Below are 19,056 nucleotides of genomic sequence, written 5' to 3' on the forward strand. Positions count from 1 at the left end.
AGCTTATTAAAAAAAAAAAAGCGAATACGGACAAACGTTAAGCAACCGCAGTATACAAGTGGCCTGTCGTAAAATAACGGAGCATAATGGGCAACACCATCGTAAAATGCTATGTTATCGTATTCTCTAAATTGCAAGATTATGGAATTAGACATGAGTGAAAACAACGGAACATAATTGGCAAGGCGTTCGTAAAATGAGATACATCGTACTATCCAAGTGTCGATATTTATTAGACACAAGTGTTACTTCTCCTTCGTTGATTCGCTTTCCCCTCCCCCTTCGTTCGACGAATGCACTCTTAACGCTCCATCAACGCGGGAAAATATTGATTGCGCAGCTCGCACCGTTTTTAACTTCATTCCGGCGAGAGAAGTTTGAAATTTTCGACAGAATCAAAATCCCCAGGATGCCCGAGTGTGGTGGCCTCCGGTGGGTGTGAACAGTTCGGATTTCGCTCGAAAGTTCGGTTTTGTTGGCGCGTGACATGCAGTGGGAGGCTCGCAGTGGGAGAGTGTTGGCACGCGCGTGGAATTCTAGAAAAGTACCCCGCGCTTCACGCTCGTGAAATTTTTTTTTTTTTTCACGAATACGAAGGTTGGCAAAGGCAAGTTTTTTTTTTTTTTTCTCGACATGTACCTGGCGTCATTGATATTATCGGGACATGACGCGGAGCAAAATTTACTGACGTCGCGTAGCGATGAGGCCGGCCCTGAATACGTTGCTTATTAAAAAAAAAAAAAATGCGCGTTTCTAGTATGATGTGTGACTGGGCGCATTTGCCGCCTGTGTACCGAAACTGTTTTGTAAAAAACTCATCCGTTTCTGTAGTACTTCAATTGGGGCGCTTGGACGCTTGAGTTACCTTTCTTTTTTCTAGAGCGTAGAGGATTCGGACTTACAAAAGCTAAAAATGTCAATTTACTTCATTAAATCAGCCAAATGCTTGACACGTAACGGAACTGTGATGACAAACTGCATTGAAAAAGTTAATCTGCTATTACGAGAGCCTTGAGATCGCTCAAGCCAGATGTGCATGTACTGCCCCTTATTTATGTTAATTGGACCGCTTGAGGTGCTAGCAGGCAGCTGCACCAGAATCGCTTCTGGTATCAGTAACAAAACTTTATGATAAGCATCTCCCGAAGAACATGCCGTGATCGTAATTACGCTTGCCTTGCTTTGAAACAGCACTTAATGGCTGAGAAGTCTGGATTTTGCGTCCATCTCCCGTGAAGGTGCGGTACTGGTATTGTATGACTGGCTGTATTTTCCGCTTATCCGCTGACCTAAACGTATTGGCAACATGGTCATTTTATTCGAATGTCGGGCCACGCAGTAACAATTTAAAAACGACGACGCGGGTGGTCGAAAGGTTTCGTTTTCGCTCGATACCGCGCCGCCCACGCTTTCGCGTTTCAGTGGTTTCGTTATCGCGTAGTGCTGCGCTGGTTTTGCCGACTCACGAAACTCGCACAAACTGAAAGTTGCAGAGAATTCAACTTTTATGTGATGTCGCGAGATGCCCGAACGTGCTACGCCACTTGACAAAAAAAAAAAAAAAAAAAAAAAAAAAAAGCTGCTGTGGCGGCGAATCCACCTTGGCTCGTTACCGTCGTCTGTAGGGCGCCGTTTCTTAACTCGCCGACGGCAGCAAAGGGTGGTGATGGCGTATGCAACGTCACCGCTCCCCAGTTGGGTGGCGGGAGATTTGAATTTCGAAAAAGGTATTTGGACCCTTCAGACGAAATTTTATCGTAATTTAAGTATTTTCTTCGCACGAAACAAGCCTTGCGAGGTTTCTGGAATGGTATTGAAACAGTCTACGTCGACTCAGTATTTGCCTTTATCGTCCCTTTAAGAGGAAGCTTTAGATCAGGCCGAACTCCGACGTGGCCTATCCAAATACACTTAAAACGCAGAAACGCTTTTATGAGATTACCTTGGACTGATATTAATGAAATGTTGCATAAGAGAGATAAAGATAGATCCTAGTGACTGTTGGAAGTGGAATTTCTATTTAGGGCCTGAATTTTGTTAAAAGAATTTTCGAAAGGTAGAGAAAAAAGCACGAAGTTTACAAATTAATATCTCAGCATGAAGAACATACATCGCGGTTCTGTAAACGGCACCCATTAGATCATTCAAAGCGGACAAATTCAATTTGTGAATTTATATATTACGTGAATTCGTTACGTTCGGTTCAAGGGTTCTGCAAAAGCTGTATTTCCATATTACTAAATTTTTGAGATACATGTGTAACGTATCGATTTTGTCCGCTTTAGATGTACTGTAACATGCAATTCACATAATTGTGATATCCTTTTTCATTGCTGAGTTACAGTTGTAAACTCAATAGCTTAGTTTCTGAAAATTTGCGATTTTCGCCAATATGTAACAATATATTGATGACCTAAATCAAAAATTCAAAACCAACAGTTGCTAGATGTGAAGTTTTTCTTTTAAATGCAACAAACCTCGCCAAAGTTGGCGCAGTGGTTGCCGAGAAAAGCGAATTCTCCTTTTGCATGTATTTGCATAAGTGCACCCGAGCTTGGGCTTCCTCTTAAGCCCCGTCCACGTTACCGGCACGGCTATTCACCGCACGCTGTTTGCCGTACGAAGGCCGCCGCCTGACGGCGGTTTTGCTCGCGAACGGCGTAATCTTGCCGCTCGAAGTATGGGACGAGGACCCATTTGTGCGCAGCCGTACGGCAACGTGGCCAATCGGCGACCGAGGAGTGGTTGCCATGGCTACGTCACCGCGCCGCCGCATAAGTTTCCGCGCCTGGAGTCGTCTGCTAAAATTCCATATCCGTAAGCGTGTGTTCGTGTGACGCTCTCCGCTAAACAGAAGTGGAGTTCCCGAGTTTTATATAAGACAAAGCCCGACTACAAAGAAACAGACGCGAAAATGAACAGCGTTGCGCCGACTTGCGTTTTGAGTGTATCGTTGCCGGCATAGGGTTTCTCACTACATTACCTAGAGGGAAATCTGGCGCTGCTGCGCTGTGGTATGCATGGGAATGCCGGTATATTGTGGATTCGGAATTGCATCGTTCTCGTAGAGACAGGACACCTTGAAGACGCACTTGGCAAATACCGTTCCGTCTGTCATAATTATTCGTTTTCTACTAGAACAGCACGTGAAAAGCTGTTTTAGCTTTATTATTACGCGAAAACATGTTTTGTTTAACTATGAGAACTTGTTAATGCGTGTACGACTACATGTTACGTAAAAAGTATCAGCGGGCCGCTAAAGTTGGAAGACAGACAAGGTTCGCGCTCGCTTTGAAACAGTCGGTCGTCTGTTCTTGCTTTCTCTTCGCTTGGTCATGCATCGTGGGTGAGTAAAGATGTAATATGCGTGAAAGGAAATATTTTATGAAGATTTTACTTTGAGAACGCGTTATTTGCGTAGTCATATCCACGTTTTAGACGAAGCCTCTTACAACACCAGCCAACACGAGCCTCGCAGACACATATACCGTCATTCCCATGACGCCACGGTGCCCCCCTTAAGAAACTCCCATAGACGGTGGCGCCAGATTACCCTCTAGGTGTTACAGTGAGAAACTCTATGGTTGCCGGAGTAGCGTGGAGCACGCCAGAATGACGACATTCAACGTCATTAGAGTGTCATCTGTGTCGTCTCCGGTACCAGGCATGGTTGTAACGCAGAGCTGGCCAGAAGAAAACTCTCCGTTGGGGTGTCGAGATTAATTTTGGCCGAATCTGGACATAGCGGTAGAGGATAAAGCGCGTCTCGGAGTTGATTTGCCCCGGGCAAGCGTGTGCGTAGCGTGTGGGAGCCTCGGCTCGTGGGGAGGCCTGAAGCGGACGTTTTCGATTTCACTGCGAACCAGTTTCCTACGAAAGCATGGTGATGATTGGTAGCTAGTTCACGAATTTTCAACGTCGTGCTTCCAATTTAAAATGGCTCGGTGACTGCAAATTGACGATTGTCAACAAAGTATTGCGTTATGAAAGCAACAATTCGCAATGGTTTTATGTATATTCTCGGCAAATTATTACCTTCATGCGTTTAGAAAAACGCAATTTGGAAATATGCAATTTGCACTGCCGCACTAACCTCCTAACCACAAACTCGAAGATAGACCAACCCATGTACTACCACTGAATTCCCTGTGGTAGCTGAACGGCAGCAGCGCTACAGTTTATTCTAGACCAAGCTCCGAACTGTCCGAAAAAGTCATTCCTTTGAAAAATGTTGCATGCCAATCGTTGCTTTTCCCTGACACACTCTTCCTCGTGAGCATCCCATTTTTAGCGCTAGTCTCGTGACATTTCCCGTTACACGCATGCCGGCTTGCGCAGCTTTAACTAGTGGAGAACCAAAGCGAGACATTTAAAGCTCATGCCGGTTCATGACACGAGTACAATTTTTTTTTTTTTATGTATATAACTCGTGATGGTGTCGGTTCAAATGTAGGAACATGACGTGTTTTCTGTTTATGATGTAGTCTGCTTAAAAACATTGATGAAAAACGTGTGTGTTTAGCCCGTACGTGCGTTGGAAAGAAATTCCCTGTCCCCTTTCATATTGCTGGCGACTGTACCTGAAATTGCCGTTACTTCTTTATAATAAAAGCTGCAGTTTATATTTAGTTCTTCAGTTCTATGTTACTGTACCGGTAACAGACGTTATTTGTATCGAACCGCTTTCAGTTGGCGTCGCTGGTCATAAAAAGGGCAATATTGCATTTCGTTTTGTTACTCGCAAAGAACTTGGAACTGTGAATTAGATAAGCACTTCATGCGCGAGTGACTTTTCATGTTGCTTTTTTAAGCTGATTTGAACATAAAACCCATTTTGAGAACATCTGACACTAATATTAAGAACACTGTACCTCCACAACTATGCTGAACTCACGTTTAGAGAGGTAATAACGTGTTCATGGCAGGACAGCGATATATGTAGTGTCCAGCTAACGTTGGTCTAGCTGTTACACGAAAAAAAAAATGAAAAGTCGTTGTGCAAGAAATGATTTTAAGGTCTACGGGATTCGGTCGTCAGACCTATGACGACCGAAGACCGTAGGTCTTATACTCGTATCATGTGTCGTGTTTCTTAAATCTTTATTTTCGTTGAACAGCTTAGCTAACGTTGGCTACGACACGCGGTATACACTGACACATCATAAAGGCACACAGTACTAAATGGTTCTAGCCTTCTGCTCATTTTGCATGGACAGCAAGTGGTCTCTCGTGTCAAAAGAAGCAGAAAGAAAATGGCCATACTATAGAAAGCACGAGCGAAGCAGATGTTTAAGAATGTAATTGTGACTACACAACGTTCTACTTAGAGGTCCGTGTTTAATGAGCGCTTTAGTGTGGTCTGCAATGTATTGTTGAGGTCCACGTCAAAAGGTTGACGTTCTACCTTCTTCGAACGCATTTCCCTGCTTTTATTCGCTCATTTTAGTGGCCCTTCGTGCTATGAACGATACGAGCGTTGGATAGTTCGTTGCTCTTCTTGTTTTTGAAGGTTTGCGAAGCGACAAAAAGTTTTAAAGCTTCGAAACTCGAGTCTAGCGTTTTACGTATAAATGGGGATTGGGCCAAATGTGTTGTTTTTCGCGCAGCTATCTTGCGTTGTGCCGCGCTCTCGCCATCTTGCTTGGTTTGCATCGGCACTGCGCCATCCGGTAGTAACACAGATGCGCCGTTTTGCGTTAGCTTTCTGAAAGGCTTCTCGGCAAGTGCTACTTACGAGGAATTGACGAAGACGCCACCTGAGGAAATAATGAACCGTGTTAAACACGCTGCGTACGTACTCTTCCTAACGTTTCGCACCACTGCGGGAGGTTACCTGTGAAGGTACCTTGCTGCGGTGTCCGCGACAACGTGGTGCCGTCGCCGGCTCTCCGATTTCACGATGGTCGTTCTTCTGCGAGGCTCTTCCAGCTGCAGAAAAAAAGGAGCCAGCTTAAAAAAAAATAACTGTGTCCCGTTTACCCAAGGAGGAGGCCACTCAACGAGACTGGTGTTGATATTATTTGCGCTAGTCTCATCTTGGTGAGGGGCTAGTTGCTTCATCTTCAGAACTGTACTGAAACAACGCTTGTCCTGTGATATTTGTATATCTGTGTGTCCCTGTATCAGACGCATTGTTTTAAGTGTAGATCATTTGCGCGGAACGCTATATATTGGCTCGTCGACTGTGTGCGTGGCCAGCATGGTGTAGTCGCGTAATGTTCATTTATTTTATTTCATTTATTTACAATACTGCCACACTCTACTGAAACCATAGCAGGTGGGCACTATATACATGTACAGATACAAAAACGTGTAAACACAACAAATGTGTAACAACTTGCACTTTGCTCGTAGGCAATTGACACTACATAACATATACAGCAAATTCTATGCTGCATGCACGACTACATACACAAGGTACAGGTACGTGCTGGTTTGCATAATCAAGTAGCACTACTAGTTTTAACATGCTGCGAGATTTTTTCAATATTTAATTCACTCTGACAGTGACACAGTGTTACTGACAAGAGGCGCTAACGTATTCCATTCACGGATGCCAACCGGGAAAAAAAAGGGAATATTTAAACACATCGTTGTTACATTTATACTCTGCTAAAGTATTTGTATGTTTGTGCCTAGTAGGTCGTGTTTGTGAATAAGAAATGTAACTTGAAATGTCAATTCTGAAATCATTATGCAGGAGTTGGGGGTAAAGGAATTTCAAACGTGCCTGTTTCGCTCGTGCTTCTAGCGTAAGGAGCCCAGAAATAGCTAGAAGACTAGTAGGAAAGCCTTCACGTTTAAATTTGTTATGGCTGAATCGATGGGCCTTCCTTTGTACTGTGTCTATTTTCTTACCTGATGTCAGCGTTTAGGCGATGCATCGACACACCGGAAACGCGTTCATTTATTAGGCTGCCGGGCTGCTCTCTCGCGCTTCCCACTGGGCGCACTGCACCGCTGCAGCGAATTGCCTGCACGAAGCGTGTGTGAATATGTTTCAGCGATATTGTCTGAATATACGTGACGCGAGTCCGACTCCGCCAGCACCGGATAAATTTTGAACGATTTTTGCTGTCATTGAAGAGCGGGCACATACCCAGTCATCAAGTTTGCGTCGAAGAGGCTCGTTGAAGAGCTGCACATATCTAGTTACCCGTTAGTAACGCAATTCGCCGTAAAGGACTCACCCAGTGACCCAAGTTAGGGTGAAACAGGTTCACCGAATTAAGAACGAACAGCGACAACTAAGACGACCACGAGAGGGAGATAGGTCATTTTTGTGTATGTGGTCGTCTTAGCAGGCGCTGTTCCTTCCTAATTCAGGTATTCACCACCTAGCCCGAATGAACGTTGTTCCGAGGTTCATTGAAGAGCGGCGCGGAAGCACTGGCGCATACCCTGTAACACAAGTTGGCGTGAAGCGAGTTAGCTGGTTGTCATTCGAGTGTGCCACATGCACAGTGGGACATGTTCAGTTACCGAAGTTGGCCTGGAGAGAGATTCATTGAACAGCTGCACGTACCTGGTGATGCATCCCTCACTAAACCAAGTTGGCGTCAGGTTGGTTGAAGAATGGCCCAAGTCCGATGCTCGCAGTTGGCATCGAAGTTTCATTGAGCAGCGGCAAATGCCTAGTGCCACATATCCTGTGACCCAAGTTGGCGGGAGAAACGATTAGGGATATATAAATAAGTACTTCGCGCACTTTCCCAGGGACTAAAAATGATAATCGCATTATAAGGAATGACACTATCATCAGATAAATATTGCTACTCGATGATTGAACGCAAGAAACGTTTACAACGAGCAGGTCCGAGAGAGAAAGTTCAGTGATGCGGAATGTAGAGAGGTCGCCCTGAGGTAGCCCAGCTATTCTGCGCTGGGGGCAGGGGACGAGGGGAAGAAAGACCGCTTCAAGGAATGTCCGCGAGTATTTCCTTGGAAGTGTCGCGGAGTCGTTTCTTAAAGTGTTCGTCGGTTCTTTATCGCTAAAGCCGTTGTTGGACTTGTCATCTACTGCGAGACGCGATGCCAGAAGTGTCTCGCTGCGCGTTTGCGCCATGTATACTCGGCCGCGTAACTCGCACATGCACAGTCGTCGAAGTCATGAATTGGAGCTATGTGGCGGCAGCGTGGACAATTGCACCTTTCGATTCATGGGTGGGCTCATTGACTCGGACGAAATTTCGTTTCTTCTACAATCTGCGTTGCTTCGTGGTGCGAGTCGACCAAGTGCCGGAAGCGATGATTGTGCACCGATTTGCTCGTAGTTTTCTTGTCAAGTAAAGCTTAATGTGCGCGGGTTTACACGCTGCTGGGAAGTACTATCGCGCTCAGCATGAGCGACAGCGCGCTGGCCCGTGGCACGGCGGTCGCGCGTTGTTGCTCACACTGAGGGCGGGGGTAGTACCTGAAACGCGTTCTCTTGAGCTTCTCCCGGAACTCTACCGTTCGTCGTCGCCTGCCGCGACATCGTTTAGCCACGCGAGAAGAAATATTTAAATTATTTCTGTGTTGCATTTATAAATTTGACCTCAGTTGCACTTTTATCGATGAGTGTTAACGACCTACAGTACCGCGCATGTCGCATCTACTTTTACGACGCACGAGCTGCGTGCCGCATCATTGGTGCAATGCTGTTAGTGTCTTGTTCGACAACCACGCGAAGGGTATCCATATCGCACAATATTCACACCACACACATGCACGCTGATAATTAGCGCCATTCTACCTTATACTATCACTTTTTTTTCATCATTACACTAATGTTGGAATGCTAGGGCCGTTTAGTCAAGAGAAACAAATCTTGGGTGTTATTGCGTATCGAGAAGCTTTGCATGCTCGCCTTGCGCATATTGCAGTAGCTTGTAGGCCACATCAGATTACGATGAGCGTTGCTTTCCGTGCTGTTGAAACTGCTGACTGCTCACGCTTGGCTTGCACGCAGTAGGGACGGGCTCAGAAGCAGCAACTGACGCTTACTTACCTTCACTTGCAGCTTGCCAATGGAACTCTGGAAGCACTCGCCGTTGGGACGTGCCAAGCACTTAACGAATATCTTTTCTCGTTCTTATCTAGGTCCCTATGAAGATGTGGGGCCAAGCAGTGGTTCGAACACGGTGGATCGCTTATGGCCGTCGTTCATTGAAGTCAAATAAAGCGAGATTTCTGATTGAGCCTATGTCTGTCTTTAGTGGTTCCACGATGCATCGCTATTACGTTTGCTGCGAAAACATTGGACGTCATCGTCGGTACCAGTACTGCCATCGATGGAATCTGAGAAAGGCGAGTTTATATCACGACACGGTGGTCAGCTGGACGACACTGCCATTTTGCAGAGTGGTAGGTTGCTCCTTCTCCATGGTAATGGTCAAGGAATATAGTCCCCTGCATTAGAGGCTCTCTTTCAGCGATCGATCAGGAGCGACTCGTTATTGTTCTAGTTTGGCGCTGCTGCCCTTAACAACGCCCACCGGACTCTTCGCGTGCGATTGTACAACCGGTGTTAATATTGTGCGAAGGTGGGCTGGAAAGGGGAAGTGGCAGGCTTGGTCGATTCCAAGCGATCGACTTGGGTGGGAGACAAAGCTCACTGAGTCCTAAGGTTGGAGCGAGAATTGTGTTGGTGGAACTTGCGCGATCAATTCGGACCTGCACGCCCATGGAAGTCTGATAACTGCAGTCGAGGCCGAATACAACGAGCACTGTTGTGTAAGATACATTCGCTATATCGGAAGTTCAAGGATGGATAGTTTCCTGCGAGCCGCCGGAGGCCGCCATGTCCGGAAGTTGTCGCACTTCCAGCAGTTATTGCTTCAACCAGATTAGCTCTCCAATCGACATCATTGGCAGCAGCAGCACCAATCGCTGTGGCGACGGCCTAAAACCTAATTAACCGATTGCTCCTCGCTGTTGCAAGAGTACCGACAATTGCAGAGCGAAGTCTCGGTAAAGCGGTTAGGATAACTAAATGCTTTACAGCTAACGTCGATGCGTACAAGTTCATGTTCATACTGTGCAAGGATTAATCTCGTGGAAAACTTCGGGTGAGTGAGTGTTTACTTAAAATGGATATTTTAGCGCAAGAAACTAAAACAGGTGAAAGACGAGCGCTACACTTGCAACTGTTTATTGCGAAAAACAGCATCTCGTATATGCACAAATACAGACATGCGCAAACGCATAAAACAGGACGTCAATCGGCCGAAGGCATGAATTTTTATATGCTTGGCAATCTGAATGGGTGGTTCACAGTCGGGACAAGACCTGCAGTGCGCAGACAGGTGCGCAGTCGTATCCCCCTTTAAAATATTTGCGTGCGCTCTCATTTCGTCGTTGACGCAACGAATGAGAGAAAATAAATATTCTTGGGTTTTACGTGCCAAAACCACTATCTGGTTGTAAAGCCCCAGCCAGACGCACGCGTCCGCACGCGCCGCGCTCGCTCGACGTCTCGCACCCGGTGGAGGAAGTGGGCGCGCACCCAAGCGATGCAGGAATTGCCGTGCGTCGCGGCGATTCAAGGCAGCCCAGCCTACGCTTAACGGTCACGTTAATCAATGCGCTAAAGATCGCAATAGGACGCAATAAGTTTGAAACTTAGGATTTGTTTTTATATTTCAAATAAAAAATGTTGCAGGACTCCTAGTGGTTCGTCAGCTCAACTGTCACTATTGTGAACTCTGTGATACCTGCAGTAGCGTCGGCATAGCATCGATCACTCGCGTGGTCTGTGCCTTACGCGTTCTGCACGCTGTCAGGTCCCGAACTTCGGCAATGAACATTTCGTTAATAATGCACCTGTTGCAGCTGAAGACTTCAGCGGCTGCCATAAAAAATGGAGGACGCTTAAGATTCGCCTTGGGACGCGATAGCGTTATCGCACCCCGTTCGCACCGCCTACTCGAACGATCTACGCGAGCCAAACAGCCGGGACACGACGCACCATGAAGGCGGACGCGATCATAGGGCGAGTGGCGCGCCACGTGTCGAGGCAGCGCCGTACATTGCGAGGAGGAAGTCTTCTGTGCTTGCCGCAAGATGGCTCTGCGTGTGCGCATAGCGCAAAAGAAATGTACCGGAAACGTACTTCGCTACTCGTGAAACTGCGACTTCTGTAATTTGCATGGTCATAATTACCGATATACACCGCAGTATAGCTTTCTAAGGCAACACCGCATTCACTAGAGGCGATTTTGCCCCGCTTTGAACGATCGAACTCTTCGGTGAGTGGTAAAGTCTCCCACTCCGGAGAACCTAATTAGATTCCCACCAGCCCATCTTGCAAGAGGTTCTTTATTTATGAAGTGCCTTCTCAGATTTATCGCTCACGGCCAACGCCGACGACACCGGCTTTTCTGCGACACGAGCTCCTTAACGCTGTCGCGTTAAAACCAAAACCCGCGCGGAACTCTGATCACAACGCACGCAGCTTGCGCCGGGCTTTCCGGAAGTCACGTTGGTTCGCCGTCGTCGCGTGAGGCGCGTCGGGCGGGTGACGCGAGCGGCAGCTTCCAGCGCGGGCACAAGAAACCTGGGAGTGCAAGGCCTCCTCGCCGCCGCGCGTCAACATTCGATGAGGCCGCGTACCAGCGCGTACGTCTGGTTGGGGCTTAAGGCACGCCATAATGGGGGACTCTACATTGATTCTGACCAGTTGCGGTTCAAAACCCCCAATTCACGAGGCACCGGCGTCTTTGCATATCGCCCTCATCGAAATGCGGCCGCGATTTCATCCCTGGGCTTCCCGCGATCAATCCGTCTGCGCGTATTTTCGTTGCATTGGGCAAGCAACGGCGGTCGCGGAGCGCGCTGGGAAGAAAATTAAAATATACAAAGGCGCGACGTGTCACAGATTGGCCAATGGGTTGAGCGGACGAAACGCTGGCGAGAGCAAGTTGGCGGGAAGATCGAAGAATGGCGCTACTTTTGGATAATTGAGGAGCGTTGGTAGCTGTGGTATCCATGGGAATGCCTAGAGTGTACTAAATTGGGCGAGGGGGTCCTACAACGAGGGGCTCCGCGCTGAGTAATTTTTTATTGAAAATCCAAATGGCCCGCCGCCTTCTGAGCGCCATGTCCCCACGCACCGGAGGCGCCGGCTGGCAGCGTCAGAGCGTGCCGAACAGAAACACGGCCGCGCTCGAACGCAGCGTTCGAGCATGACCGCAACCAGATGGATCGAGCTTGTAGTTTGCTTTCCTTTTTAAACCTTACGTGCGTGTTTTCGCTGTGTCATGAGGGAACGAAATTCAGAGCTCACATTGCTGAGAAATGTGGTTCATTTACAGGAATGGGGCGAGGTAAAGCCCCTGCATCCACGCGCCACCGCCGCCGGAAACGTGTATGGAGGAGCTTTAGGACGAGGTTCAGGAATAAACGAACTGTGTGGCTTAATTAGGTGTTAAGTAAAAATTGGTAAACAGTCGTTTTCTGCCTTTCGGAAGGCGATATATTGAATTCTAACAAAATTTCCCCGATACCCTAATAACGGCCGCAATTTCACGTTTGAGTAGATTGTAGGCCACATTATTCGTTACGTGCAGCACTTTTTTTTTTTTTGTAGGCTGTTTTTTTAATATATTGGCGGAATAGCAGTTTTTTTTTTTCTATTCTTTATGCGCTATACGCCTGAGACGTAGTTGGTTTTCCAGGTGCCCTGGTTACCCGCCGTGGTTGCTCAGTGGCTATGGTGTTAGGCTGCTGAGCACGAGGTCGCGGGATCGAATCCCGGCCACGGCAGCCGCATTTCGATCGGGGCGAAATGCGAAAACAACCGTGTACTTAGATTTAGGTGCACGGTAAAGAACCCCAGGTGGTCGAAATTTCTGGAGTCCTCCACTACGGCGTGCTTCATAATCAAAGTGGTTTTGGCACGTAAAACCCCATAATCTAATCTAATCCAGGTGCCCTGGGTGAATAAAGCAAAACACATTGTTTATATTTGCTTGAATTGGTAAGCATGTTATAGGTTCTCTGACAATCCGAGGCATCGGGTTGGCCGGAACTTCAGAAGAAGGCGATGGCAGTGCTGCCGCAAATTTCAGCGGTTTTTGTTTCACTCTCGCCGCTTGCGGTGGCCTCCGTTGGACTCACTCGCCCATTCTAGTACAATATCAACGCTATGCTAGTACACACTACAACACGGTACGTTCACGGCGGCCGCATTTCGATGGGGGCGAAATGCGAAAACACCCGTGTGCTTAGATTTAGGTGCACGTTAAAGAACCCCGGGTGGTCAAAATTTCCGGAGTCCTCCACTACGGCGTGCCTCATAATCAGAAAGTGGTTTTGGCACATAAAACCCCAAATATTATTATTATTAACACGGTACGTGCTCTAGAACATAGTTTCATACAGTAATTATTGCCTAAAACTCTATGCTGATGCAAGGAAATGACTCAACGTGTAAAGTATCCCGCATGGTCAACGAGAGCACCCGAATATGTTTCGACAATAGATAAAGTTGTGGAAGCACGTTCCAGTGCGAGATAATCCCGCGCAAGTAATCATGCACACAGTCAAAACAAATTATAAAGTGAAGAATGAAGAACCTTTAGAAAACTGCGTAAGCAAATTATAGCACACAACATCCAATTAAATGGCAAGAGGTTCATGAACAAGGAGATAAATTATAGAAAAAGGGAAGGCAATTGCAAGGCCGCTGAGCGCAACGTTACTAGCTGAGCGTACGTCCCCGATGTGACGCAATTGGCGAAATGCAATTATTTTTCATCTTCAAATGTCTAGCTTTTCTCTCTTTGCTGTCCTTTTATTATTAAGAGACCTTGTGAAGAACCGGAGGCGCAGAACAGATTGTATGTGAACCCACCCGCGCCAACCCGCCGTGGCATGGCCGCGGTGCATGCAGGCAGCGAAGCAGACGACAGCGAAGAGCGTCACTCAAAAGCTTCGCAGTTGAAGAAAATTTTGTCCTGGTCCGGAACTCGAACCTGGGACCACCGCCCGACCAGGGCAGCCGCTCTACCATCTGAGCTAACCAGGCGGCTAGCAGATGGCAAATTTTTCTTCAACTGCGGAGCTTTTATTTCGAGGAACCCGTATGGGTTGCCTTTGTAGCGCTTAGCTACGTTTGGGTGGATGTCTCATTTTCTATCTATTAATTCTCTCCACCCTGCGGGTTTCCGCAGAACTATTACGTCAACCTTTCACAATATAAAGATTATCCTTTATCAAGCGTTTATACACTTGTGTTTCAAACTTAGTTCCACCTCCCAAACATGGGCTCCGGCAAAGTAGATAACTGTGCTTCAAGCTTTTTGAAAGTGCCCGGCAAGAATTTTGATTAATAATTTAATCGATGACAAACCCTGCATCGAAAGCGACTGATCAATTAAAGGCTAAAATGATGAATGATTATTCGTGAATAGAATAAAAAAAAATTTACTCGACCATCCAGCCGGCGCCAGAGAACAGTCAGATGGTCAGAACCGGTCAGAACGGCTGAACAGCGCCACTCATGGCGCCACTCAAGCCCTGCAATCCGGCAACTTTGATCCGTCCAGTCGGATCGCCGGTCGGATACGCGGCCAATCCGCGAAGCCCGGCCGGCCGGCCGGTTGGCGTAGCAGCCGACCTTGGTCTTGGTTTTACATTACTTTCCACCCGAGGGCATATTTATCTTCTTTTTATCTGCAATGATTCTGAGACGTTGTCTAGTTTTTCAGCCCACAGTGAGTCTTGGAGCTCTGCGGTGTGCACGTTGGCTCTCAAAAATGGTAAGCACGAATGCAGGGAAAGCCCGAGGCATGATTACTCCGCTGAAGCAGTTGTAATGCTCGATTTTGCCGAAGTGTGTCTGCTGTGTGCAGCAGAAAATGCGCGAAGTTTGAGGTGAAACGCTATCAACAAGTGGTTGGGCCTTTTTCCGTCGGCGCCATTCCAACAAGCATAATTGCCTTCCCGGCACGTTCCGTGCGGCCTTTGCTTTTGAAGAGGATTTATAAATTCGAGAAGTCTGAACATAATGCTAAACAAGTCGTCTATTAAAGTACTAATAAAACATTTAAATTGCTGAATTCGATAGGTTGCAGAGTTCGAACAGATTCATGGATTTTGTTAGCAATAACGCAAACGAAAGCAAAACAAAAAAATGCAGCTCTGGTATATAGCAAAATATATTTTTACCGCTGACTTTATGACGTCTTCATTGTTACGAAAGATGTACAATGCTATATTTTCAGCACATGATAGTTTAATTACGCTGTCCGACGCTCCAGTTGGCAGCCAATGGAGCGTGACGCTATATCGGCTGGAACTTTAAAAAAAAAAGTTCTAGCATAGTGGAGACGTGTTACTGTAATAACTATGCGATCCGGCATCCAGTTGGAATTCAGATGCAAATTCTAGCAAAGCGGAGACTTCCTACGGCAGTCGTTGCCCGGTTGCGATTAGCGATCGGCTGCAGTGCACGCGCCTGGGTGAACGCTGCAAGACGAGTTTTTGCGTACTGCGTGCAAAGCTGTGGAGGTGAACCATACTTCATTCGAAAGAATGCTGCCTGTTACTTTCGTGGGCAGTTTGGTGGTTGAATCATGCCTAGTTCAATATACTCTTTGGGCGTTTTCGGTGCTCATATGTTTTATACTGCACTCGTGTTGGGAAACGATTTAAAAGTCAACAGGACGTTCTCTTCGCTCGCCAATTTATTGGAGAAGAGTGCACAGAGCAGGGTTGGCGCAGATTGGTCGAGTAGCATTTACGTCAACGCTGCCGGCAATTTGAGTACCACTAGCCCCATGGAAGGGGCTAGCAACAGATCGCCTAGCTGTGGTGAATAATAACATAAGTCCCCTTCACTGGGTAGATTAATTTGGCAGACAATCATTTTCACAAAACATTGCAGTATTTAGCATGAAGACAAGCGCCAGTTTAACCTAATTTCCTGAATATCCTTAGGCTATCAATAGTTCCAAAATATATCTGCTGTGCATGTGTAAAGAGTGTTGCTCGCTGGTATTCTGCAGTGCAATTCACAAGTGAGGAAGCAATCATTTTCTTGCCACAGCAGGCAACTGAACGACATAGGCACATTTAAACTTGAACAGCCATGAAGAGAATGACAACTGCATACTAAAAACAGTTACTAGATGGTGCGGCTTAAAGAAGTTTTAATGTAAGCAAACTGCAAACAATTTTGTACCGGCCTTCATATGTAAAGCAGTCGAGGGAAACTTCATCTTGCATTACTGTTGAAGCACTGGAAGTGCCAGCTAGCAGTTTAACTGCTTATTCAGCATGGTTCACAAGAACCTTGATTTGTATACATATGACAATCTGTTCTAAAGTTCAAAATATTTAGCCCTGCCCCATTCCCTTTGTGATAAAGTTATGGAATGTTATGTTACACATAAAGGTCAGTTCTAAATTGTGTCCTCGCATAACTCGGGAGATGCAATATTGTCTCTGAAGGGCATTTCCAGTCTGTGGACCCCGTGATGGAATTGTGTTGCTAATATACAAGAACACTTTTCCTGGAAATTTGAAAAGATGAAAAGATACTTTCAGAGCACATCTGTAATTTGGGAATAGTTTTGCTGGAGCTGTACAATTGACAATTGTGTGCGCTGCATTTTGCAAGCCCGTGACATTGCTCACTTGTTTCGTGTGAAATTGTAGCATGGCTGAGACAGGCCAACACCTTCTTGGTATAAAAGATCTACCAGGGAAGCCTTTGGGACACTACATGTGTTGAGTACAGGCAGTGAACCTTAAGCAGTAAAAGGGAACACTGAAAAACAAGCCGTAGCTGAGGGTTCACTGTTATCTTCTGTCCCTTGCAATCTTCCAAGAGGGCGAAGCTTAACGACAGCAGTAAAAGGGAAAATGGAAAAACAAGCCGTAGCTGAGGGTTCACCGTTATTTTTGTCCCTTGCAATCTTCCAAGGCTTCCAAGAGGGCAAAGCTTAATGATGAAGAGAGGAAGACCAGCCTCACACCCCTGCTTGATGCTGGCTGGACACAGGTCAAAGACCGTGATGCAATATACAAGGAATTTCTATTTAAAAATTTCAACCAGGTAAGCCATAGGTATTTATGCATTTCCATCATGAGCTTCAGTTTTGTTAGTGCACAGCTGCAGTCTAAATGCTTCTAGTGAATCTTCTGCCTGGCAGAACATCTATGCTCTGGATTGCATGTAGCAAGTAATACATGTCGTTGAAATTTACCCCTTTTATTTACTATGGATAATGTATATCTTGTACAGGTGAAGTCAAAATACCTCTGGAGAACCTTTCGCCTGTCAGAACATTTATGCTGGGGATTGCATATAGCAAACAATAACTGTCATTGACATTCACCTGTTTTGTTTACTCGGGATGATGCATATCATAGAGGTTATAAGAATAGATTAATTTTTTATTCATTCACTAGTCTGAGCATGCCCAATACATAGGCCATGGGTCTAAGATAGGACCTGTAAACTGCTGCAAAGGCTACCAGAAATCTATATTGAGCTATTATGGCAGGTTATTTGCAAGAAACATGGAGTGATGATATTGCTAGTGCTGCATACAGCTATCATTGTCTATGAACACCTCACAATGATATATGTGATGTACAATTCCATGACTAAGTGTGAGAATTGCAATCTAATTTTTTTCAGTCGTTTGGCTTCATGACACGTATAGCAATGCAAGCCGAGAAGATGGATCACCACCCGGAGTGGTTCAATGTCTACAACAAGGTCCAGATAACTCTCAGCACCCACGATGTCGGCGGCCTTTCCAACAACGACGTCAAGCTTGCGAACTTTATTGAAGTCGCTGCCAAGAGCGTGACTGCTTAGTGGTTGTCAAGAAGCTCGTGAATTTCACCTAACAAATGTGCCAACTGTGTGAATAAAGGGAAGAATTTAACATTGTCGGAATTATTGTCTCGATAAAAACATCACGCACCAACATCGCAATTGTTATAATTTTAATGAATAGCTTCATATGTGCACAGTCGGTGTCAAAAGTTTACAGACTGCGGAATTAGGAAATCTGACGGTAGCCAGTAAAAGTGTACAGCACTATGTTCGCATATACTAGCACAGACTGGAAGTCCCAATACCAGGTTGTGAAAAACAACTTTTTTTCTTGCATCTTGCAATGCATAAATTTTTGATCCCAACTGCACATGTGTTGGCGCTCGTGGAATTGTAGAAGCCAAAGGCAAAATGCTCCAACATATATAAGAGCACCATTTGCCACTCTACTTTCCTGCATGCTTTTGCCAAAACTTTGATTTTGCTGACAGAACACGCGTGTGTATTTTAATGCTTTCCTATCCTGGACACTCCAGCCAGTGTTTGCACTGGGCTGGTTCTGAAAGCACTTGACGATGGTTAGGAATGCTTGGACGGAAAAACCAAATATTCAATGAACCCTTAAATAAACCTAACAAAATTTCGCTTTGGCCAAATTGGTTACAAGCAGTGTACTATTGAAGCGCCCTTGGAAAGACTACAGGGCTGGTAATTGCTTAATTAATAGCATTTAAATAAGCACCTTAGCAGATGGAACACAGATACTTTGTGGTTGCTAAACATGACACAGATCTTAAAGAGCGGCCTTCAACACTTCAGCATGCCACCAAATCTAGGAGGTCAAGCCTAGGCATTGCACTGGTTTTTTTTTTTGTCCACACAATAAAACATTAGAATATTTCACCTGGGCATGATCAATCTTCATCGCCTGCTGAATTTCTCTTGTACATTGTTAGCCGATTTTTATTGCATCTTGTTTTGTTTCACAAAAACTGTTTCCATAGTCGGATACAACTTAAGACTGCAGTGAATCCACGCCCTCATAACTGCCAGCCACTGTTCCTTCATGAGGTTGCAAATAGTTTCTAGTTCAAACTTTCCCTGTTACCTGAATAAGGCGGTAACCACAAAATTATAAGCGTGTCATTTTATACGTTTTCACTCATCTATTATTGCGGAACGGCGAAAGCCTAATTCTTTATTGAACCAAAATAAAATGCTTGCTTCGCTGCAACTGTTTACTGTCAAGTTTCACTTCAGTTGGCATTGGAGTTTCACGAGTA

General features: G+C 45.9%; 2 protein-coding genes across 2 annotated transcripts in view; both read left to right on the top strand.

Moving 5' to 3' along the window:
• The window catches only part of LOC142582569 (uncharacterized), a 65,613-nt gene extending 56,434 nt beyond the window's left edge, over positions 1 to 9,179 (top strand). The window contains exon 4 of the transcript XR_012828456.1: positions 9,082 to 9,179. The gene's annotated coding sequence lies outside the window, so the exon portion shown is untranslated. The remainder of the gene's footprint in view (positions 1 to 9,081) is intronic.
• A 5,369-nt stretch (positions 9,180 to 14,548) lies between these two features.
• On the top strand, positions 14,549 to 17,926 carry Pcd (pterin-4a-carbinolamine dehydratase). Its single transcript, XM_075692438.1, has 3 exons — positions 14,549 to 14,741; positions 16,910 to 17,041; positions 17,630 to 17,926. Exons 1-3 carry the CDS (start codon positions 14,661 to 14,663, stop codon positions 17,810 to 17,812), a joined length of 396 nt encoding a protein of 131 aa, XP_075548553.1. The 5' UTR covers positions 14,549 to 14,660; the 3' UTR covers positions 17,813 to 17,926.
• The last annotated feature ends 1,130 nt before the right edge of the window (positions 17,927 to 19,056 follow it).

Source organism: Dermacentor variabilis, chromosome 5, assembly GCF_050947875.1.
Source record: "Dermacentor variabilis isolate Ectoservices chromosome 5, ASM5094787v1, whole genome shotgun sequence".
NCBI lineage: Eukaryota > Metazoa > Arthropoda > Arachnida > Ixodida > Ixodidae > Dermacentor > Dermacentor variabilis.

Excerpts from the sequence above, each read along its gene's own strand:
- Pcd (XM_075692438.1), top strand. The coding sequence starts at position 14,661 with ATGATTCTGAGACGTTGTCTAGTTTTTCAGCCCACAGTGAGTCTTGGA. Across the intron at positions 14,742-16,909 it reads CACGTTGGCTCTCAAAAATG|GCTTCCAAGAGGGCAAAGCT; the intron begins GTAAGCACGAAT and ends CAATCTTCCAAG. Across the intron at positions 17,042-17,629 it reads TATTTAAAAATTTCAACCAG|TCGTTTGGCTTCATGACACG; the intron begins GTAAGCCATAGG and ends AATTTTTTTCAG.